The sequence below is a fragment of the Cnephaeus nilssonii genome (genome assembly GCF_951640355.1).
Source record: "Cnephaeus nilssonii genome assembly, chromosome: 6".
NCBI lineage: Eukaryota > Metazoa > Chordata > Mammalia > Chiroptera > Vespertilionidae > Cnephaeus > Cnephaeus nilssonii.
In genome coordinates, this window is record NC_137077.1 from 54,755,218 (window position 1) to 54,779,912 (window position 24,695).

Here is a 24,695-nt window from a genome sequence, read left to right on the forward strand (position 1 = left end):
AGATGGCAATGTTTCAAATACCTCTCTAGGTTTTTTATTTCATTTAGGTTTAGGCCTATTAATTCTTCCCCGTCTTGTTAGTTTTACCATCCTTTTAGGTTTTTCCAGCACAACTTTTCCTTTCATTGGAATTAGTCTTCTCCTCCAGCCCCTTAGCTTTCTAGATACTTATCATTAATATAGCCCCAAACTCTCCTCTGATTATACAAATCTCTTCTCAATAAGTTCAAATGCATTAGGTATTCTCTCAATTTTCTTTCTTGAAGAAATAACTCCCGGGGACGCTTTCCCCCTCCCCACATAGGAGACTGTGCTGTGGGACGCTTTCCCCCTCCCCACGTGGGAGTCTGTGCTGTGGGACGCTTTCCCCCTCCCCACGTTGTGGAAAAGGGCCTATTATCTTCACTAGCAGAGAGGTGTGGACAAGGAGCCCGGAATGCTGGTGACCCTTGAGCCCTGGCAAAGGGCAGAGCTATGCACCCACTGTTTAGTTGAGACAATGGTAGCTGAAGCAACTTCCCCACCAGACAGTCATGTAAATCCTTACTGATAAGATAGTCTGCGTGTTACTGGAAATTGCCTGCCTAAGGGCTATAGGTGTATCCCAAACTGAATAAAAGGATGGCAAGGCCTGAGCACAAGCGGAGTCCCTCCTCTTGAGTTGGGCTCCCGCCTGGTCCCCCAATATTTCCAAATTATTATTTCTTGTCTCATCTCTTTCATTTGCGTGCGGCCCCTCTTCCAGAGCCCGAACCCTGAACTACGCAGAACATGGGTATTCACACCACGTCAGAGTCTGTGCTTGTTTCTCAATAAATTTCCACCTTTGCCATAAAAAAAAAAAAGAAAGAACTCCCAAATCATCTGAACTGTTGTAATTTTTTTCTTAATCTCTTTCTAAAAATATGTTTTTATTGACCTTTAGAGAGAGAGGAAGGGAGATGGACAGAGAGATAAACACATCCATGATAGAGAAACATCATTGATTGGCTGCCTCCTGTACACTCCCCACTGGGGATCAAGCCGGTGACCTCTTACTTCCCAGGTAGAAGCTCAACCACTGAGCCACACTGGCCAGGCTGAACTGCTCTAATCTTTTTCTTTTTTTTTTTATGATTCAAAGACAGGAGTCGCAAGTTTTATTAAGGACATTATATACAAATCAGAATATTCCCTAGAAATGGCATCCTGAGTAAAAATGGGTAAGGGGCCCTTGGCTTTAAGAAGTCATTGGGGATCCAAAGAAATGTTTCAAGTTACAGGGACCAGAATGAGAAATCAAATCACACCCTGGCCAGATAGCTCAGTTGGTTAGAGCATCCCTGATGTGTCAAGGTTGCAGTTTTGATCCCCAGTCAGGGAACGTGTAAGAATCAACCAATGAATGCATAAATAAGTGGAACAAATTGATGTTCCTCTCTCCCTCTCTCTCAAATCAATTAAAATTTAAAAAAAGAATCAAATCACCATAGATTGCAACACATTTAGTTAAAATGCACAGGAAAGGTAAAAGCCATTTTCAAGTGACAGAAGTTTTAAATATTCCTGTAAGCTGAGAGGAATGAATAAGAGGCTCAAGAATTGGAGTTTATTACTTTGGAGATAGGAAAAAGCCCAGTAAGATGGAGCCAAATATAGTTCACTTTACTCTGATAAGTAAAACAATATCATAGAGCAGTGATTTTCAACCTCTCTCACTTCATGGCACATACAAAGTAATTTCTAAAATTCTGGGGCACACCAAAAAAATATATTTTTGCTAATCTGACCAAAAAAAGTTTAGCTTTGATTCATTCACACCAGATAGCTACTGTGTTATTTTTTAAAATCCTCACCCAAGGATATGCATATTGATTTTAGAGAGAAGGGTAGGGAGAAACATTGATGTGGGAGAGAACATCAATTGGTTGCCTTCCATAGTGCCCCAAACAGGGATTGAACATGCAACCTTTCTGTATACAGGACAAGGCTCCAAATAACTGAGCCACACAGGCCAGGGCGGCTGTCATTTTTTATTTAACAATCTAAGGGAAAAGAGTGCACCTGACTAAATAACCAGGTATGACATGTTTTAAAAATCGATGTCCTAAAGGGCTGGGTTTCGAGGGCTTCTGCTAGATAGTCTTATGACCACACAAGGTTTTAAATGCAACATCTGGCCTGGATGTGTGATTAAATAACTATTCTCTTCTTCTGTTCTGGCCAATGCACATCTGAATCAATGTGAAGATTCAGGTGTCCTCCAGAAGTTCAGGGGTTCTTACCAGATCCTCCTTACCCTCTTTGTAGTGCTGGCATCAACAGCTTTCATCTTTCTAGGTACGGAGTCCCTATATCCTTCATTTCAAAAATTGCCCCCAGTGACTAGCAGTCCACTCTTCTGGTTGGCCCTGGATACTTGAGGTAAGACCTTCCTACCAGTGAAACAAGACAATAAACAGGATGTGTTTATTGGGATGGTTTCCCACTCATCTTGATTGGAGGTGCTTCTAGAGCTGCTTCCTTCTGAAGGAGCGTCCTTCTGTCAGCCTTGCTTTCCTCCTGTTGGCGGACAGAGAACCGTGGAGCAACCAACACACAAAACCACCGTTGGTGCGTGGCTGAAGCCGGTGGTGATTTATAGCATCCTGGCCATTTCACATCCATGAGGTAGGAATTGGGGCTCTGCACCAGGCGCTTCTTCTTGTGTTTCCTCTTCTCCTCTTCCGGAGAGGGATGGAGGAGGTCCTTAGCGAGAGGCTTATTGCCGTGGGGAGGTCCTCACCGCCGGAAAGGCTGAACTGCTCTAATCTTGATCTCTAGTCGTGCCCTACAACATGGAATCTCCCTTCACCATTGCTCTCAGGATTCCTTATGTTTCTCTTTTGTGCTGGATCTTCTGTTTCTTGGGTTCCATATCTTTCTTTCTTTCCCTTTTAAAATATACTTTTATTGATTTCAGACAGGAAGGGAGAGGGAGAGAGAGAGAGAGAGAGGGGGAGAGAGAGAGAGAGAGAGAGAGAGAGAGAGAGAGAGAGAGAGAGAGAAACATCAATGCTGAGAATCATTGATCTTCTGCCTCATGCATGCCCTCTCCTGCAACCCGGGCATGTGCCCCGACCAGGAATCAAACTGTGACCTCTTGGTTCACAGGTCAATGCTCAACCACTGAGCCATGCCTGCTGGACGCTTGTTCTCTCTCTCTCTCTCTCTCTCTCTCTCTCTCTCTCTCTCTCTCGTTGTTGTTAATCTTCACTCAAGGATATTTTTCCCATTTATTTTTAGAGAGAGTAAAAGGGAGAAAGGGAGGGGAGAGAGAGAAACATCAATGTGAGACCGGGGCCAGGAATTGAACCTGGGACCCTTCCATCAGAGGGCCAATGCTCTAACCACTGAACAATGCTGGCTGGGGCAATACCTTTCTCTTTACTGACTTACCGATTTGTTTTGGTGTAATAAATCCTATCCTATCTTTCTAAAAAACAATGTCTGAAGTATCAATATTTTAAGACCTTACATATCTGAAATTATATTTATTCTGAACTTAAAATTAAACCATTTTGGCCAAGTGTGGAATTTTAGGTTGAAAATAATTTCCTTCTAAATTTTGAAGGCATTTCTTCATTGTCTTATACCTTACAGTGTTGATAAGCCTAATGCTGTTCTTATTTTTGACCCTTGTATGCAACTTGTTCTTTATCTCTGGAAACTTTTGGAATTGTTTCTGTGTCCAGTATTCTGATATTCTATAACGATGTGTCTTGGTGTGGCCGTGATTTGTTTTGCTGGATACATACTATGCCCTTTTAGTTAAGAAACTCAGTTCTTCATTTCAGGGGAATACTCTTATTTATATTATTTTATTTTTTGTTCATCCTCACCAGAGGATGTTTTCCCATTGGTTTTTAGAGGGAGGGGAAGTGGAAGGGAGGGGGAGAGACAAAGAGAAACATTGACGTGAGAGAGGCACATCCATTGGTTGCCTCCTGCATTCGCCCCAACCAGGGCCGGGGATGGAGCCTGCAACCGAGGTCCGTGCCCTTGATCGGACTCGAACCCTGGACCCTTTAGTCCGCTGGCGGAAGCTCTATCTATCCATTGAGCTAAACTGGCTAAGGCTCAGGGGACTACTTTTAAATAATTTATTTGATTATTCTTCCCTCTGAGTCTCTGTTCTCTTTCTGAAACTCTCATTATTTAGATGTTTGACCTTCTGGACAGATCCTCTAATTTTTATTAATTTCCTCCTAAAGGAGTATACTAAAGACTTTCCTCACCCTAGCCAGCTTGGCTCTGTGGATAGAGACCAAAGGGTCCCGGGTTTGATTCCGACCAAGGGCATGGTTGGGGCTCGAGCAGGCCATCGGTATTTCTCTGTTTTTCCCTCTCACCTCCACTCTCTCTAAAAAAAACAAAAATGGAAAAATATCCTCCGGTGAGGATTAACAACAACAACAAAATTAAAACAAAACAAAAAGACTTTCCTCAAATGTCTAATGATCCTTGGCTGTCTGCTTCTATTTAAGAGTGAGGACATTAAAAAGCTTATTGGAAAGACTGTGTGAGGATGGCTGGGCATGTAGGAGAAGGGCTTAGTTATAGGATTCCTTCATCTATTTCATTGAGAGAACCCTGAGGAGAGTATCTTTGGGATTTTTCTTGGGGGCTGGTCAGATTCCTCAGAGTTTTTCAAAGGTATAATCATGCTCTTGTTTACCTTTGGTTAGGGATCAATTTCTCAGGTTTGCTAAACCAGTTGCCATCCCTTCATTTCCTTTTTAGCTTCTAAAATGTTGCTGCTGTTGTCTCCTTTCCCCTTCGCTTTGTTTTTATATGGCCTAGAGCAGTGGTCGGCAAACTCTTTAGTCAACAGAGCCAAATATCAACAGTACAACGATTGAAATTTCTTTTGAGAGCCAAATCTTTTAAACTTAAGCTTCTTCTAACGCCACTTCTTCAAAATAGACTCGCCCAGGCCGTGGTATTTTGTGGAAGAACCATACTCAAGGGCCAAAGAGCCGCATGTAGCTTGCAAGCCGCAGTTTGCCAACCACGGGCCTAGAGTAAGGTGACCAGATGTCCCGCTTTTGGCGGGACAGTCCCAGTTTTTAACAGTTTGTCCCGTGTCTCACGGCATTTTTAAAATGTCCCAATTTTTGGAAAGAATGCACGACAAGCTAGGGAACGGCGGGAGAACGGGAAGGGAATATACGGTTTTCGGCGGCCATGTGGCTATTTAGCCAGGATATGAGTTTTATATTATTTTTGTTAATTTTATGTTAAACTTTAATAATAACAAATAATTGTTGAGAACTGATTATCGAGAACTGCTTATCAAAGTTCGCATTGTTGATCAGTTGTTAGAATTCGACCACCATTGTTTGGACTTAATGAACAATGGCATTTTTTGGGATTGGCAACGACGAAAACATTTTGTAACTGTCTCTCAGACGATACACATCGTACTGCGTGCTAGTAAGCTAGTTAAACAAGTGATGTCATTACAAATCAGCTATTCAGATAATTTAGGTAAGTAATTTATTTATTTCATAAATACATAAATTTTCTTGAATTTAGCAGACAGTACTCATATTATTTATATTTATAGTGGCGGCAAAAAGTCTAGCACCGGCCTTGAAAGTGACACTTACGACTTACGTTACGGCAAATTCAGAGGAAAAATAATACAAGTTAGTATTGTTATTATTTAGAAAGAAATATAGGATTAAAATAATTTTTAAAATATAGTTACTTTATAACAATCAAATTAATTTAATTTATAAACTAACAATAAAATATGTTCATGTAATTATATACCTACTTACTGTGTTTTTAAGCAATATGTATATAATAATTTATAATATAATTTTAAATTATTTTTTTAGATTTTTAACATAATGAGTAAGAAAAGAGGATGCAAATTCAACGATGATCTAAGAAGTGAATTTCCTTTTATTAAAAAAACCAAAAGCGATTACCAAATTTTTAATCAAGAAAACCCCCCCGCCCCCCCCCCCACCCGAAACCGGTTTGGCTCAGTGGATAGAGCGTCAGCCTGCGGACTCAAGGGTCCCAGGTTCGATTCCGGTCAAGGGCATGTACCTTGGTTGCGGGCACATCCCCAGTAGGGGGTGTGCAGGAGGCAGCTGATCGATGTTTCTCTCTCATCGATGTTTCTAACTCTCTATCCCTCTCTCTTCCTCTCTGTAAAAAATCAATAAAATATATTTTTTAAAAAAGAAGAAAAAAAGAACCCCCCGCCCCCGGTCAATGGTGTCCCGCTTTATCAATGTTAAAATCTGGTCACCTTAGCCTAGAGCAGTGATGGCGAACCTATGACACACGTGTCAGCACTGACACGCGTAGCCATTTCTGATGACACGCAGCCGCTGAGGCGGCCGCATGCCGAGGATGAAACATTTGCTGCTCCTGAGGATGAAACATTTGCGAAATAATGTTTTTTCCTCAAAGTGACACACTACCCGAGTTATGCTCAGTTTTTTGGCGAAGTTTGACACACCAAGCTCAAAAGGTTGCCCATCACTGGCCTAAAGGCTAATTTGTGTGCACGCGCGCGCGCGCGCGCACACACACACACACACACACACACACCTTCTGTCTTTAACGGATCCCCACTGTTTATTTATAATTTTATTGGAGGACAACATATTATACAGACATAATTGTGTAGAAAGGTTTTGACAGTTACCAGATGGCCTTAAAGTTGTATGTATACACTGAGTGGCCAGATTATTATGACCACCCCATCAGTACTTCGTTGGGCCACCTTTTGCCTTCAATACTGTGGCGATTCTTGGCATTGACTCCACGAGATGTTGAAAGGTGATGCGAGGAATCTGACACCATGCCTGATGAATAGCACTGTCCAGTTCTGTGAGATTTGATGGTTGTGGAACCAGCTGCCTGATGGCTCTTTTAACTTTGTCCCACCAATGCTCAATTGGATTGAGATCTGGTGATTGTGGGGGCCACCTAAGCAAGGTAAAGTCTCCCTCATGTTCTTGAAACCACTCCTGCACAATATAAGCACCGTGGCATGGCGCATTGTCTTGTTGGAAGAAGCCATCTCCATTGGGATACGCCATCAACATGATAGGATGAACTTGATCAGCAACGATACTTAGGTATGTTGTGCTATTCAGATGTTGTTCCACAGGAATTAAAGGGCCCAAATCATGCCAGGAAAACATGCCCCAAACCATAACACTGACCCATCAGCTTGAAGGGTTGTACTCATGCATGTGGGGTGCTTGCTTTCGTGCTGTTTCCATGAAATTCTCACTCTGCCATCTGCATGATGCAACTGGAAACGTGATTCATCGGACCACATGACTTTTTTCCAAGGCTCAACTATCCAATCCTTGTGTTCCTGTGCGAATTGGAGACGTTTTATCTTGGTAACTGCAGACAGGAAAGGTGTTCGAACAGGCCTTCCATATCCCGTACGATGCAGTGTACGGCTAATTTGCCTACAGACGTCAGGTGGTCATAATCATCTGGCCACTCAGTGTAAATTGAAAAGAGAAATGCTTTTATGTAATAGTTTGTTTTGCAACAAGTATTATCTTTCAGGGGCGTTGTGTGCACCCACCCATTGGCGTCAATCCTCCTCCGCATGGCGAGGGTCGGATAAAATTCAAGAAAGGATAAAAAAGTACTAAGAGAAGCAAGCGACAGCTGAGCGTGGACAGAATCAAACCGCAACTGGGAGAGGGTGGGAGGGAGTCTGATCTCGTCGATGATTGGTTGAGGTCTCGGACCAATCACGCGTAGAGAGTGGTTTTGCTAGTCGTCGTGACCCACCTCCCCTTGGGCTTTGGGGCCACGCCTACAAATGGGACGCGGGAACGTGAGAGGGACAGAACACCTAGCCAATGAGACTTTGGGGTGTTAATAGACGTGTGAGGCCGCTGCCAGGTTTCGGGCGGAAGGAGTTCTGGATAAGAAGAGGAGCGAAAGATGGCGGCAGAACCTCTGCCGTCCAGGCTGTTGGGGCTGCTGCTTTTGGGGTTCCTGTTACCCGCAAGCCTCACGGGTGGTGTCGGGAGCCTGAACCTGGAGGAGCTGAGTGAGATGCGTTATGGGATCGAGATCCTGCCGTTGCCCGTTATGGGAGGGCAGGTGAGGAGGCGTAGGGCGGCGGGGGTCCGGGGCCAGGGGCAGGGGGAAAAGTAGAGGAAGAAAGGCTGCTGTGGAGTCCGCGGCGCAGCCTAAGGAGAATCGGGAAGAGTAGGTGGGAGTTTTACGACGTTTGCTGAGAATCGCCGACGGAGACCCACTCCCTGGGAGCCGGGGCCGGGAGGGCGGGGCTTCCCGCTGTCAGCTTGGGTCCTAGTTCCTCTTCGGAACACCCCCACCCTCCGCTCCCTGGAGAAGTGGGAGCACCCTCTCCCCTCGCGCGGCGAACACATCTGGAGGACCTGTGGCTTGTTCTGTTTTGGCTGGGCTTCCCCCCAGGATGCGAAGAGGGCTCTCATTGTCCTTACTGACCCCCGCCTCTCTTTGCCTCCCTGTCCCCCGACTGTCCCTCACTTCTGCCCCAGAGCCAAGCTTCGGACGTGGTGATTGTTTCCTCCAAGTACAAGCAGCGCTATGAATGTCGCCTGCCAGCTGGAGCCATTCACTTCCAGCGTGAAAGGGAGGAGGAGACACCTGCTTACCAAGGACCTGGGATCCCCGAATTGTTGAGCCCAATGAAAGATGCTCCTTGCCTGCTGAAGGTAAAGGGGACGGGTGGATGGAGTGAGGGCTTGGGATCTAGCTGTCTGCCTGAGAACCAGAATGCCAGTGAGTAAGGTGGGATGAGGAGGACCTGTCAGAGTTAAGAAGGCCATTGGAGCCCGGCTGGCGTGGCTCAATGGTTGAGCATCCACCTATGAACCAGGAGATCACAGTTCTTTTCCCGGTCAGGGCATATGCCCGGGTTGTGGGCTCCATCCCAAATAGGGGGTGTGCAGGAGGCAGCCAATCAATGATTCTCTTTTATCATTGATGTTTCTCTCTCCCTTCCTCTCTGAAATCAATAAAAATATATTTTTTAAAGAAGGCCATTGAAGGAGTTGACATGTTGTACAGACAGGAAAGAAGTAAAGAATCTTGCAACCACTGATGCTGAATATAGAGGAGGGTCAGGATAGATCCCAGCATAGGGTTAAGCCAAGATTGAGGTGCCTAAAGCGGGTCAGTGCCCGGTAAGAGGAGCACTCCCCGGGAGAAGCCTTCCGGGTGAAGTCACTCGCTCTCCTTATCACTCTGCCCCAGTGTCCTATTTTATTTTCCCTATGGCACTTCTCATGGTCTGAAATCATCTTATTAACTGAATCATCAGTTTATTTATTTTTGGTTTGAGTCCAAGCATTAGAATGTAAGTCCATGCGGTCAGAGACTTTATCTTGTTCACAACTGTATCCGCAGTGACTAGAATAGCACAAGAAATGTTGTAGAAGGTCAATTAACATTTTATGTTTCCCTGGTCTGAGTGCTTCAAGAATACCATGATTTCTTACTTTTATGTAGAACAAAAAAAGGTTTTTAAAGAAGAGGTGTAGAAAGCCCACAGGTGGAAAACGGACTCTTTTTTTTTTTTTCTTTAAGATTTTTTAAAATTTGTAGAGAGAGAGAAACATTGGGGATGTAAGAGGGAAACTTCAATTGGCTGTCTCCTGCATGCCCCCTACTGGGGATGTGCCCTGAGCCTGACTTGAACTGGCAGCCTTTCTGTGCACTGGATGATGCCCAACCAACTGCGCCACACCGGCCAGGGTGAAAACAGATTTTAGAGGTAGCTCTTTGAGTCACAGAGTAAAACAGCCCTCCTTCCACTCTGAGAATCTGGCGAATTGAGCGTGGAAGCAAAGGGAGATGAGAAGTGGCTGAGAGGTTATATGTCTTGGAGCCAGGAGTGATCTGGTTCTAAGAAGAGACATCTGCACTCCATCTCCATGATTGGTGTGTTTTTGTTTGTTTTTTTAATTGTCAGACCAAGGACTGGTGGACATATGAATTCTGTTATGGACGCCACATCCAACAGTACCACATGGAAGGTGACTCACACCTACATTTTCCCTAAGCCCTCAGCAACCCATCATGGAAGGTGACCTGCCTCCCCAGTCCCCTCCCCTGCTAGTCTTTTTAGAAAAGAATAACTGTGATTCACTGTGGTTTCTCTTTCTCTTGCAGATTCAGAGATCAAAGGTGAAGTCCTCTATCTGGGCTACTACCAATCAGCCTTCGACTGGGATGATGAAACAGCCAAGGTGGCAGGAGTGTGGGACTGGGAAGGAAGGGTTGCTGGCTTCAGACTAAAAGCCCTGACAAGAAGGGGAGGGTCAGGATTAGCTGCCATGTTTCTTAGAGCTTGGTGGCCATTCTTCCTCCTTTCTCTCTTTCTCACATCCTCCCTCTCCTGCCTGATGTCCTCCCCAGGCCTCCAAGCAGCATCGCCTGAAACGCTACCACAGCCAGACCTATGGCAATGGGTCCAAGTGCGACCTCAATGGGAGGCCCCGGGAGGCTGAAGTTCGGGTGAGTCTTGAAAGAGGGAAGTTGATACTTCCTCGGTGACAATTCAGATTCTAATGGAAAAATACAAGGTTGCATTTTATAGTCAAGAGGGTCTTTCCCAGGCCCTAAAGCCTAAGTTGAAGACTCATATTTCCAGCTATCAGCTGGAAGTCACTGCCTGGAGATTCAGAAGCACTTCTAGTCCACATTTCCCAAATCCTCCCCTCTAGAAGCCCAAACACACTTACTCTTTTGTGCATGTTTCTCCTTTCTGTCACCTAAGCTAGAAACTTGGGTGTTGACTCTTCTTTCTCCGTCTCTGTCCTTTCTTCATTTAATGACTCTTCCATGAGGCCCTGCTGGCGTAGGTATTGGGCTCCGCTCTGGGGATACATTGTGGGCAAACATGCAGCCCCTGCCCTCATGGAATGCATAGTCTGGAAAGGAAGACAGATGTTAAAGGAATCATAGAGTCCTGCCAGTGTTGCTCAGTGGTTGAGCATCGACCCATGAACCAGGAGGTCACGGTTCGATTGCCGGTCTCTGGTGGGGACACATGCTTAATCCCCAGTAGTGGGTATGCAGGAGGCAGCTGAGCGACGATTCTCTTTCATCATTGATATTTCTTATCTTGCTCTCCCTCTCCCTTCTTTTATCTGAAATCAATTTTTAAAAAATCACAGGAATGAGTCTGTGATTACAAACTGAGGAGTGATGTGAAGAAAAGGAATTTAGTTCTCAAAGTAAATACCAAAGCCCATTCATTCTATTCTAGATTTATCTCAACTCTCCTCTTTTTTCCTATGCTTGGTACCTTCATCTCTCACCTGCATAACTACCAATAGCCTCTAAATATGTGTTCCTGATCTAGTGGTCCTTAGTGAGTTCAGGCAGGCAGGCAGATATATTGTGGGAAAAGTTTCTTACGTGATTCTAATGTGTATTCACAAACACATCTGTAGAGAGCCACATGACACAAGAATTATCTTTCTGCCCTAACTGGTTTGGCTCAGTGGATAGAGCATCGGCCTGCGGACTGAGGGGTCCCAGGTTCGATTCCGGTCAAGGGCTTGTGCCTTGGTTGCGGGCACATCCCCAGTGGGGGGTGTGCAGGAGGCAGCTGATCAATGTTTCTCTCTCATCGATGTTTCTAGCTCTCTATCCCTCTCTCTTCCTCTCTGTAAAAAATCAATAAAATATATATATATTTTAAAAGAATTATCTTTCTGTAATACAGATTTTCACATGCAATTGTGTGCTGATAAATGTTGAACAGCCAGTTACCAGGGTGTAGGGTAAAGGGATAAAGAGGGGAGCCCTGATTTATAATGTTTGCCAATATCCATAGTATAAATATTCCCACCATGGCTCAATTCATGCTATCACCATGATGTCGACTGTCTTACAACATTCCTGAAAATTTCCCAGTGGCTCTTGTGAACTGGTGTGAGCACACCCAGCACACCACTATAGGCATCTGTCACTTCTCTGCCCAGACTGGAAAACCTTTGATGATTGTGCCTTGTTAAAGGGTAAGGTCCAGCCGAAACTGGTTTGTCTCAGTGGATAGAGCGTCGGCCTGCGGACTGAAAGGTCCCAGGTTCGATTCTGGTCAAGGGCATCTACCTTGATTGCGGGCACATCCCCAGTAGGGGGTGTGCAAGAGGCAGCTGATCGATGTTTCTCTCTCATCGATGTTTCTAACTCTCTATCCCTCTCTCTTCCTCTCTGTAAAAAATCAATAAAAAATATATTTTAAAAAAAGAGTAAGGTCCAAATATTTCAACTCACATCAACGTGGTAGCAGTGGAGGTGGCGGAAAGCAGTTGGATTCTGAAGGTATTTTGAAGGTAGAGCCAATAAGATTTGTTGATAGATTGGATGTGGGGTGGAGTCAAGTATGACTCCACGGTTTTTAGCTTGAGCAGCTGGGAGAATAGAATTGTCATTTAGTAAAGTGGGAAGGAACAGGTTTGGAGGAGGAAGCTAGGTTGGTGTTGGGCATATGAAGGCCAAGTTGCCTATTAGACATCCTAGTGGTGATATCCAATTGGTAGTTGGCTCTGGTATTCTGAAGTTAGGGATGAGGTCTGGCCTGGAGAAAAAATACTCATTGTGTTTCTGTCCCACTGGCCCTTTTTCTGGCCTCTGAACCAGCAGGTCTCATTATTGCTATCACATAGAGCTAATTTTCCACAGATATTTGAATGGCTGGGGCCATCCTCTCATTCAGATTACATATCCCTGTGACACCTCCACAGGGAGACCTGACGTAGGCACACAAACACTCCCGTGAGCAAACACGTGCGCACCCCTTTCTCCCATCCTGATACTCACCTATAGAGTTTTATATTCTTCCAAGTATCCATATCATTGCCTGAAATTATCTTCTTTGTTTGAGTTTAATCTCTCTGTCTACCCGCACTAGAATAAGCTCCAGGAAGGCAGGGACAATGCCTGTCTTATTTTCTGATGCATCCTCAGTGCCTGAAACAGTGCCTAGCAACAAGTAAGATAGATGGTGGCCCCTGTTACTGAGACAGCTATAGTGGGAAGAGGAGTAGGTTTGGTGAAGGGAAATGATTTTGGTTTTGAACAGGATGATTTTAGTGCCTGCAGGTATCCAAGTTAGAGATATCTGAGGAGGCTGTTGGATCTGTGGGCCTGGAGCTCAGGAGAGTGATCTGAGTTGAACACAGAGGGCTGAGAGTCGTCAGCGTATTAGTTATGATTGGAGTCATGGTATGGATAAAATCGCCCCCAAAGAAACAGTATACTAGTATAGTGAGAAAAGTGGGACAGAACTTTGAGGGAGCTGACGTTGAAAGCAAGGGCAGAAAGGAGCTTTGCCAAGGAGAAAGGGCCAGAGAGAAGACTGGTGACATGGAACCCAGGAAGGCCATATCTCAACCAGAGACTGGTCCATGTTGTTGGCTGCACTACATATTCCCTATGCTGTACTTTACATCCCCGGGACTATTTTGTGATTGCCAATTTGTACTTCTCTCTCTCTCTCTCTCTCTCTCTCTCTCTCTCTCTCTCTCTCTCTCTCTCTCATGGTTTTATTAACACAAAGACAGTGTGCACACAGTCTGTCTATTCATTTTCTTCGCTGCACAGCCTGGCATTGGGATTGGTGGCTCTGATGGCCAGCTGGGCTGCTCTTCCCACAATAGCTTTGCAGATCTTTGAGGAGGCACTGTGAGCGATCTCAGCACAGTGAGGTTTGTTGCACATCAGCAGCACTTCAAGCTCCTTGATGCTGTGGACCAGGAACTTCTGAAAGTCACTGGGCAGCATGTGCTTTCTTTTCATATATATGTATATATATATATGTGTGTGTGTGTGTGTGTGTGTGTGTGTGTGTGTGTGTGTGTATACACACACACACACACACACACACATATTTCTATTGATTTCAGAGATGAAGGGAGAGAGAGAGAGATAGAAACATCAGTGATGAGAGATAATCATTGACTGGCTGCCTCCTGCACGCCCCCTACTGGAAATCGAGCCCACAACCAGGGCATGTGTCCTTGACCAGAATCAAACCCGGGACCCTTTAGTCCCCACAGGCTGACGCTCTATTCACTGAGCCAAACTGGCTAGGGCTAAATATTTTTATTGCCCAACCAGCGTGGCTCAGTGGTTGAGTATTAACCTATGAACCAGGAGGTCACAGTTTGATTTTTTTAAAATATATTTTTCATTGATTTCAGAGTGGAAGGGAGGGGGAGAGAGACATAGAAACATCAATGATGAGAGAGAATCATTGATTGGTTGCCTTCTGTACACCCCACACTAGAGTTTGAGCCCACAACCTGGGCATGTGCCCTGACTGGGAATCGAACCATGACCTCCTGGTTCATAGGTCGGCGCTCAATCACTGAGCCATACCGGCCGGGCTGGAGTTAATTTTTGTACATATAGTATGAGTTAGGAGTCCATCTTCATTCTTTTTTTTTTTTTAAGCTTTTTCTTTATATATATATATATATATATATATATATATATATATATATATATATATATATATTATTTTTATTGATTTCAGGGAGGAAGGGAGAGGGAGATAGAAACACCAATAATGAGAGAGAATCATTGATTGCCTCCTGCACAACCCCCACTGGGGATCAAGCCCACAACATGGGCATGTGTCCTTGATTGGAGTTGAACTGAGGACCCTTCAGTCCACAGGCCACCATTCTATCCACTGAGCCAAACCAGCTCGGGCCATCTTCATTCCTTTATATGTTGATATCCAGTTGTTGATCATTTGTTGAAAACACTTATTCCCATTGAATTATCTTGGTAACCTTGTTGCAAATAAAATTATGATAAAAGTGAAGGTTAATTTCTGGACTCTCAATTCTGTTTCATTGGTCTATATATCTATACTTATTTAAGTACCAAACTGTCTTGATTATTGTAGATTTATAGCAAGTCAAGTGTGAGTCTTCCAGTTTTGTTCTTTTTCAAGATTGTTTTGACTATTTAGATTAGAATCCCTTGAATTTTCATATGAATTTTAGGATTAGTTTGTTAATTTCTGCAAACAAGGAAACTGGAATTTTGATGGAGATTGCATTGACTCTAAAAATCAATTTGGGGAGTATTGTCATCCTTTTAAAAAAAATTTTTAGGGAGAAACATTGATTTGTTCCACTTATTTATTCATTCATTGGTTGATTCTTGTATATGTTCTGACCAGGGATCAAACCCGAAACCTTGGTATACTGGGATAACACCGTAACCACCTAAGCTACCTTGCCAGTGTAGGAGTATTACCATCTTAACAATATTAAGTCTTGAGCCCTAACCAGTTTGGCTCAGTGGATAGAGCGTCGGCCAGTGTACTCAAGGGTCCCAGGTTCTATGGTCAAGGGCATGTACCTTGGTTTCGGGCACATCCCCAGTAGGGGGCGTGCAGGAGGCAACTGATCTATGTTTCTAACTCTCTATCCCTCTCCCTTCCTCTCTGTAAAAAATCAATAAGGTATATATTTTTAAAAAAGAACCTTCATATTTAAAATATACATATATTAAGTCTTATAATTTATGAACATGGATGTCTTTCTACTTATTTAAGTCTTTAATTTCTTTCAACAATGTTTTATAGTTTTCAGAGTATAAGTTTATACTTTATTTTGCTACATTTATTCCCAATTATTTTATTTTTTTGATGCTATTGCAAATGTAATTATTTTCTTTCCTTCTAGTTGTGGGCATTTCAGTCAGCCAGCTTTCCTGTGGTTCTGCATGATGTCCGTTTTGACTTTTAGTTGTATTTTTGAAATTGCTGTGCCAGGCTGTAGGTTAGGTGTTTAACCTATGCCGCCATCTTGGTTTCTCCGCAAATGTAATTATTTTATTAATTTTATTTTTGAGGGTTGTGCATTGCAGGTATGTAGAAATACAGTACAATTGATTCCTCTATTCTGCAACCGTATGGAACTCGTTTATCAGTTCTAATAGTTTTTTTAGTGAATTTCTTTGGATTATCTGTACACAAGATCAGGTCATCTGTAAATAAAGGTCATTTTTCCTCCCAACCTAGTTGCCTTGCATTTCATTTTATTGTCTAATTGCTCTGGTCAGAAGCTACAGTACAACTTTGAATACAAGTGACACAAGCAGACATCCTTGTCCTCTTCCTGATCTTAGGGGGAAACTGTTCGGTTTTTCACCATGAAGTATGGTGTTAGCTGTGGATTTTTAATAGATGCCTTTAATCAGGTTAATGAAGTCCCCTTCTATTTCTAGTTTGTTGTTTTGGTCATGAAGAGGTATTGAATTTTGTCAAATGCTTTTTCTATGTCCATTGAGATGAACATGTGGTTTTTTAAAAAATATTTTTATTGATTCTTTACAGAGAGGAAGGGAGAGGGATATAGTGTTAGAAACATCGATGAGAGAGAAACATCGATCACCTGCCTCCTGCACACCCCCCACTGGGGATGTGCCCACAACCAAGGTACATGCCCTTGACCAGAATCGAACCTGGGACATTTCAGTCTGCAGGCTGATGCTCTATCCATTGAGCCAAACTGGTTAGGGCTGAACATGTGGTTTTTGTCCTTTATTCTATTGATAGGGAGTTTTAATTACATTAATTGATTTTTTTATGTTTCCCAACCTTTTACTCCTGGAATAAATCCTTCTTGGTCATGGTGTGTAATCTTTTTTACATGTAGCTGAATTCAGTTAACTAGTATTACTTGAGGACTTGCGGGAGGTCTGTATTCATAAAAGATTTTATCCTGTGGCTTCCTTTTCTTATGATATCTTTGTCTGGATATGGTATCAGGGTTATATTGGACTTATTGAATGAATCGGGAAGTATTCCCTTCTCTTCTATTTTTTGGAAAAAGTTTGAGGAGCATTGCTGTTTATTACTTTAAAAAATATATATGTTTTTCTTGATTATTTATTTATTTATTGATGAGAGAGAGAGAAACATTGGTTTGTTGTTCCATTTAGTATTTATGCATTCATTGGTTGACTCTTGTATGTGCCCTGCTGAGAGATCGAACCCACAACTTTGGTGTATTGGGATGACGCTCTAAGCAACTGAGCTTCCCAGCCAGGGGTTCATTCATTTTTTAGAGAGAGAAGGGAGAGAGAAACATAGATGGGCTGCCTCCTGCACGCCCCCTACTGGGGATTGAGCCTGCAACTTTTAGGTCCATGGGATGATTCACTAACCGAGCCACACTAGCCAATGCTGTTTATTACTTTTTATTTATTTATATTTTTTAATATATTTCTATTGATTTCACAGGGAAAGGGAGAGGGAGAGAGATAGAAACATCAGTGATGAGTGAGAATCATTAATTGGCTGCCTCCTGCATGCCCCCTACTGGGGATTGAGCCTGCAACCTGGGCATGTGCCCCTGACCAGAATCGAACCTGGGACCCTTCAGTCCGCAGTCGGACGCTCTATCCACTGAGCCAAACCAGCTAGGGCCACAAAGCCTTTTCCCTATGGTAGATAGTAGTGATGGGCTGCATTCTCTCCAGACAAGCCTTATACCTTTCAGACATCTGCTTTAACTCTACATCTCTTTCTTTGCATGTTCCATAATTTTTTGTTGAAAATTGGACATTTGAGGTAATATATTTTAGCAGTTCTGGATACAAATTCCCAAGAACTAAAGGAGATTATTGGTGGTAATTACTATTTATTTGCCCTCTTTGTCTTGTCAGTTCCTCTGTGACGAGGGGGCTGGCATTTCCGGGGACTATATTGATCGTGTGGATGAGCCCTTGTCCTGCTCCTACGTGTTGACCATTCGGACTCCTCGGCTCTGTCCCCACCCTCTCCTCCGGCCCCCACCCAGTGCTGCTCCCCAAGCCATTCTCTGTCACCCTGCCCTACAGCCTGAGGAGTACATGGCCTACATTCAGAGGCAAGCTGGTGAGTGATTAAGAAAGGAAGGAGAGACATGGGGAGGGATAAGCAGAAGATAAAGTACAAAGAGCCCAGAGGAATGTGTCCCTGTCCTGCCTACATGCTGTTTCTCAGTAGACTCAAAGCAGTATGGAGATAAAATGATAGAGGAGCTTCAAGACCTGGACCCTCAAATGTGGAGTGAGACCAAACCTGGGGTGATGCCCACAAAGAAAGCAGGTAGGACCTTGCTTCACCTGTCCCATGAAATTTGTCTCCATTTCTTTCCTCCCCAGTCTTGTTGTCCTGGACTGACTTTTCAGTGTGGGGTGAAAAAGTGTATGGGCCCTTCTCCCTTGGTAATGGAGGAGGGAATGTCCTCATTCTACTTGTTCCCTTCCATTTCACCCCTACTTTCTGTTTCCTCCCTGTTCTCTCTATCCCAGCTGCAAGCCCAACCAAGGATGACAGTAAGGAATCAGATTTTTGGAAGATGATTCATGAGCCAGAGGACCAAGTCCAAGGAGGGGAGGAGGCACAGGCTGAGGTGAGAGACAGCTTCCTTGCCATTTCTCTGATGAGGTTGAACCTGGGCTTTGGGATGGAGGGTCTCTCAAGCTGAGGTCATTATGAGATGACCTGCATCTGTCCAGGGATGCAAGGATATAACCCAGAACCATTGCCTTAAGAGCATAAACAGCCCGGCTGGCATGGCTCAGTGGTTGAGCTTGACCTGTGAACCAGGAGGTCATGGTTAAATTCCCAGTCAGGGCACATGCCCAGGTTGTGGGCTCACTCCCCAGGGTGGGGCCGTGCAGGAGGCAGCCAGTCAATGATTCTGTCTCATCGTTGATGTTTCTATCTCTCTTTCCCTCTCCCTTCCTCTCTGAAATCAATAAAAAAAATATATTTTTTAAAAAGAGTATAAATAGGTTTGCATATTTGACTCTGACTCTTCTCATCAGGAGCAGGAACCAAACGTTGAGCCAGCAGATCCAGCTCCAGGCCCTCCCAGTGGTGAGTAAACCTCCGTGTCTCTTTTACTGTTTGCATGTATTTTCTGGTGGGCAGGGATCGGGGTAAGGGTAAAGGTAAACACTGGGAGGGAAGTTGGGCAGCCAGGCCAGCAGGGAATTCCTTTTTACAGGAATGTCCTCTGTAGACAATAGTTCTCTTCTATGGAGGTAGCAGGCACAGTGGTTCCACTACTTACTGACTTTGTGATCTTGGATAATTTTACTTAACCTCAGTTTCCTCACCCCTAATGTGGATAATACTCCTACTTTAGAGGGCTGTTGTGAGATTCAGTGGGAATGAATCTGTAGTTCATAGTAGAATGTCTGAAACTGAGTAAACTTAATGGAGAATAGGATCCAGGGAAGAGGAGCACTTGGCCCCAAAATGTCTTCTGGAGTCCTGAAAACTGGGGTGATTGCAGAAGGGACACAGCAGTACGTGAAAGAGCGGGGGCCTTAGCAACTCGTAAGCGTCCTTCTCTCAGCTGTGAGGCCACCTCACACCAGTGCTGTGTTGGCCCCTATCTCTCTGACCAGTTAGCTCCTGGAGATCGGGACCATGTTCTTCCTTGGTCTCCTCAACTCTTCTCCTTAGGAGGTCAAAATAGAATTTAGAACACAACGGGTTCATTCCTATTTTTCCATCTCAGATTTTCAGAACAACGTGCAGGTCAAAGTCATCCGGAGTCCTGCGGACTTGATTCGATTGATAGAGGAGCTGAAAGGTGGAGCAAAAAAGGTATGGGCCCTGCGTAAGGGAGGGGTGGAACCTGCCTCCCTGGCGGGAGCCTTTGGAGAACCACCCTGACCTCAGCCTGAGCTGGGCCACGTAGACTCACTCCCTGCCTTTACTCTTCTTCCGTCCCCCCTGCCACACCCCAGCTACTCTGTGTCCCCCACCATGGGTCTCTACTAAAACCCCACCCAACCATCTACCTTTTTCTTTTGATCCCCAGGGGAAGCCAAATGCAGGCCAAGAGCAGCCTGAAGAAGATGCTGCAGAAGTCCCTCCAAGGGAACCAGAGGGGAAGGAAAAGGGTGACACCGAACAGCAGAATGAGGTGGAAGAAGAGGAGGACGACGAGGATGAAGATGAAAATGATGATGAAAGGCAGTTACTGGGAGAATTTGAGAAGGAACTGGAAGGGATACTGCTCCCTTCAGACCGAGAGCGGCTCCGTTCAGAGGTGAAGGCTGGCATGGAGCGGGAGCTGGAGAACATTATCCAGGAGGTGAGCACAGCTCTTCCTCATTTGCTTCTGCAGCGTCTGCTCCTGTGGGCAAGACAGGCTGCGGGGCTGAAAGAGAACAAAGGTTAGCACCTAGCATAGCCTGGGGCCTGGGGCAGGGCTCTCTGAAATGATCGCTGTTTATTGAATTAAAAGTGGGGATGGTGGGGAAGGGGGATCGGAAAGAGGGATGCGTCTTAGACATGGCTCTCCTGTGGAGCATGGACCACTGCCTTTCACTGCCCTTTGACTCTCCACTCCCCCTTGGGCACTCCAGACAGAGAAGGAGCTGGACCCAGATGGGCTGAAGAAGGAGTCAGAGCGGGATCGGGCTATGTTGGCCCTGACATCCACTCTCAACAAACTCATCAAAAGGCTGGAGGAAAAGCAGAGTCCAGAGCTGGTGAAGAAGCACAGGAAAAGGAAGGTCGTCCCCAGAAAACCTCCCCCCTCCTTCCGACCAGCAGGTGAGAGCCGTCATCCGGGAAGCCAAGTCCCTTGTCTTTATCCCTCAGCTGGTGTGTGCAGGAAGGCGACATGTTCTTTCCCTCCTGAGGTGCTCACTCTCTTCCCTGTTTCTGAAACACTGTTCTCATTCCTGCCTTCTTCCTGCCACCTCCATCCCTTTGCCTGGTTACCTCCTATTCATCCTTTGGAAAGCAGCTTCCAGAGCATGTCTGTCTTATTTCTGATGGCTTCCATATGCACAGTGCTTAGCACTCTCACCGACACATGGTGGGTGATCAGTAGATCTTAACTGAGTGACAGTGCGCCTGTGAGCTGAAGGCCACACATCTGTGCAGGAGGCAGCCTTTCAACAGTTAGGACTTTGCACCAGGAGAGACCCCAGCTGGCAAGCTGTGAATAAGCAGCCAGCTGCTCCTAAGCCAATTGCCTGGGCAGACTTGAAGTTATTCCTTCTTCTTGCACCCGCCTTGTGTCCATTCCATGGGGTTCTATGGCTGTGGAGATCAGACACCCCAAATGGAATGTTTGAGTTTCAAACCTTCCATCTTACTTTCTCTGTAAACAATTTGAGCACCAACATGGGGAGAAGCAAACCACAGCTTTCCAACCTGCTGTTTCTTTTGTTGTTGTTGTTCAAATTGTAAGAGAAAGTTTATTAGGAAGTTACAGAGGTAGCAGAAATGAGCCAGCTGGGCTGCATGAGCTCAGGAAACAAGTTACAGAAGCAAAAGAAGGGTGCTTGGAGCTTAGGAGAGGGAAAGGCCGAAGAAATGCAGCTGGGAGGAAGAAGATGAGGCGGGGAAAGGCATGGTCAAGCTCCCCAGAGGGAGAGCGTGCCTTGCTTCTTTAAACAAAACTTCTTTGATTGTTGAGAAGAAGCTGTAGGTGAGGAGCAGAATTATTGGGTCTGGATGGAAGAAGGGAGCTGCAAGTGGTGGAGGGAGCTTGCAGGCTGGAAGGGGTGGGGGGACTCATTTATTTGGGGCCCTGGCTCATACACGTGTCTGAGGTGGAATAACTGCCAAAACCAATGGGTGGCTTAGGGAGACGTGACCACGACAGCCCTGGAGTCACGGCTCTGCTTTGTGTCTCCCTGTGTGTCTCCCCCTCTAAGAGGAGGATCCCGAGCACAGAGTCCGGGTCCGGGTCACCAAGCTCCGTCACGGAGGCCCCAATCAGGATCTGACAGTCCTCGAGATGAAACGGGAAAACCCACAGCTGAAACAAATCGAGGGGCTGGTGAAAGAGCTGCTGGAGAGGGAGGGACTCACAGCCGAAGGTGGGCCCTGGGGGCGGGGCTGGATTCAGAGCTGTTGGAAGGGTTTGCTGCTGGAAACAGAGGGGCTGGGTCAAGGTGGACTGGAAGCCTGGCGGCTGGGGCCCTGGGGCGGGCAGAGGACCTGCACTGAAGCTCCCCGACTCCTCTCCTCTCACTGCCCATCCTGCTTTTTTCCAGGGAAAATTGAGATCAAAATTGTCCGGCCAGGGGCTGAAGGGACTGAGGAGGATGCACGCTGGCTGACTGATGAGGACACGAAAAACCTTAAGGAGATTTTCTTCAATATCTTGGTGAGAGGCATCCTACCTCCAAGTCCTGCACCTCCAGCCTGCCCCCTCCTCTAGTGCGCTGTGGTGTTGAGAGCATGGTTGAGTGACACAGGCACATCCCAGCCTTGCCACTTTCTGAGCTTCAGTTTCCTTATCTGTAAGGCAGGCTGGTGGTCCTGGCAGCGGGGCGTTTGGGCCCTTGGCAAGAGCCCTGTGAGAAGTGTGTGCCCCATTCCTGCCTTCCCCGTGCTGCTAGTTCTGGATCCTGCAGCTCACCCTGTTTCCCGCTCCCTTACCAGGTACAGGGAGCCGAAGAGGCGCAGAAGGAACGGCAGCGACAGAAAGAGCTGGAGAGCAATTACCGCAGGGTGTGGGGCTCTGGAGGCGGGGAGGGCACGGGGGACCTGGATGAGTTTGACTTCTGAGACCACTACTACCATCGGTTCACCAAGGAGTCCAGAGTCTTCCTCACCTGGCCCCACTGCCTCCCCACCCATCTCCTACCCGCTGGGACCCTGAAGGCAAAACAGCAGAGTAGAGCTGAGCTGTGGACTTCCAGGCCCCCAGCCAGGGTGTGGAGGGGCCATGGGGTGAGTGCTGCTGCTACTGCTGAGAGCTTCCCTGAAGACCTCCCTAGGCCTGTGAGTGTTGCTCTCCCAGGCTCCTCCCCACAGCCCCTCCCTGTTATGTCCCCTAACTTGGTCCTTGTCTCCCCACCCCCCCACCCCCCGCCCCCAAGATCTTTGGAGTAGAGTAGAGCAGGGGAGCGTGAAGCCTGTGCTGTGTAGCAGGCCCTAAGAGACAGGTCCGACCCTGCCCCTGCTGCTGTTGGAGTCACCTACCCCCTTCCTTTGGATTGGCTTGGGATTTCCTGCTCCTTTCCCTTTCCACACTGTTCCCTACCATCTGAGTTGAGGCACCTTCCTCTGTTGCTGAGAAATGGGAAAAAGTTGCCCACCACCTCTGATACAATCCAGTGAAAAGGGTGGGGTACAGACCCACCCATCATGTTCTTGAACAATCAGGTTTCTAAATAAAGAACTGGACCATTACTCCATCAATCTTCTTTTTCTTTTTTGGGGGGTGGGGGTGGGGCTTGGGCTGGATAGGTGGGGTGGGGGGGGGCTCAAGTAGGGAGGGAATTGGTGCTTTCTTCAGGGCGGAGCACATGGTCTCATCCTCTCTGTGCTCCACTCCTCCCAGGTGGTATCAGTGGGGGCCTGGATTACAGAGGCGGCCAGGGCAGACAAGCAAGCCAGCCCAGTGGCCTGGCGAGGACTCAAACGCCTACAGTCCTGCCATTCCCCTTTTTCCTCATCTGTCCATTTCTGTCCCTTCTCTTCTCCCCCTTTACTTCCTGAAAGCCAAATGCACACTACAGTGTTAGCCCCCCACGGGCTTCCCCTTCTGCTGAACTCTCCCTGTTGCATGCTGCGGATCCTGTTTGCCAGCCACAGCCCATCCCCACCTGGCCACACCACTCAACATCTCCCAAAAAAGACCTCTACCTTTGGCCATGCCCAGAGAAAGGGCTGCTGCCCACAGCGGCTAGTTTCCTATATGCCAAGGGTCGGTGGGCCGGGGGAGGTGTCTCCACCTCTTCCTCATTGCCAAGTGCAGATGTGGATTCCCCCAACCTCACCTTTCTCTCCCTCTCTGAGGTATACAGCCTTTCTGACTGTACAAGGTAAGACAAGAGCTAGAGGGCATGAACTCCCAGGTCTCAAAAAATGGAAGGTGAGATTCGTTATTGTTGAAGGAAGTTGTATGAGACTGACCCTCTTCTTGTTGTGTGCTTATTGCGCGCGTTACACATAAATTGTTTTACTTAGAAATGTAACGGGTAGATGTATAAAACCCCGCTTCCCCAGATCCATTTGTGTATCTTGAAGAGAAGGATGCTTCACTTGTGCAAAATCAGGCAACTGTAGTCAGCATGCTGGGTTCAAATCCTCACCCCGCTTACAATCAGCGGAGCCTTGGACAAGATATCTAACTTTTCAGGTGCTGTTTCCTCAAGGTTAAATTATGGATAATTATACTGGCCTTGTAGGGTGGTTTTGAGGATTGAATGAGACGGTATGTGTCATGCTCTTAGCCCAGTCTCTGATCCACAGTAAGTGCAGAAGAGACTGGATGGAGGCAAGAGCCTTAGAAGGAATCCCAAAATTGATCAGAAGTCACAATAGAATCTTTTAGGATGTGAGGTAGGGAGAAGCTGGGGCAGGAGGGTTACTGGTTTGATGCAGATGGAGTCTTATCAGAAAACAGAGTTCTAGAATCCTCATTAGGTGTAATCATTTTGTACTTCTGATAATAAATTCTTTTACTTTCCTTTGGCTGGTGGTGAAAATCCCATAGAGGAGGTTGGTCGGCCCCAGCTGTGCTAAGGCAAACTAAAGGAGTGGAGCAGGGTGTGTGGCAGATGGCAACCAGATTTGGGGGGGGGGGGGGGGGAGCAGATGGTAGTAAGAATTGAGGTAAGGACACCCGAGGCAAGCTGGGATGGTGGCATGGGTATCAGCTCTCCTTCAGCCCCAC

At 46.0% G+C, this 24,695-nt stretch overlaps 1 protein-coding gene and 1 pseudogene across 5 annotated transcripts; one reads left to right on the plus strand and one right to left on the minus strand.

The window, feature by feature from the left end:
• Positions 1-2,489: 2,489 nt before the first annotated feature.
• On the minus strand, positions 2,490-7,595 carry LOC307101065 (small ribosomal subunit protein eS27-like; annotated as a pseudogene). The gene is made up of 2 exons: positions 7,592-7,595; positions 2,490-2,759 (listed from the first exon to the last, which is right to left on the minus strand). The product of its transcript is annotated as a small ribosomal subunit protein eS27-like (transcript).
• Positions 7,596-7,934: 339 nt separating this feature from the next.
• On the plus strand, positions 7,935-23,211 carry OS9 (OS9 endoplasmic reticulum lectin). 4 transcript variants are annotated; one of them, XM_079774368.1, is made up of 15 exons: positions 7,935-8,121; positions 8,544-8,720; positions 9,980-10,043; positions 10,180-10,256; positions 10,426-10,524; positions 17,710-17,920; positions 18,029-18,133; positions 18,340-18,440; positions 18,859-18,910; positions 19,560-19,648; positions 19,866-20,141; positions 20,416-20,605; positions 21,721-21,885; positions 22,063-22,175; positions 22,454-23,211. In XM_079774368.1, exons 1-15 carry the CDS (start codon positions 7,960-7,962, stop codon positions 22,577-22,579), a joined length of 2,007 nt encoding a protein of 668 aa, XP_079630494.1. In that variant the 5' UTR covers positions 7,935-7,959; the 3' UTR covers positions 22,580-23,211. The 4 variants fall into 4 exon arrangements, with proteins under 4 accessions (XP_079630494.1, XP_079630495.1, XP_079630496.1 ...); XM_079774369.1 differs by having other exon boundaries at positions 18,032-18,133; XM_079774370.1 differs by lacking the exon at positions 21,721-21,885.
• Positions 23,212-24,695: the final 1,484 nt, after the last annotated feature.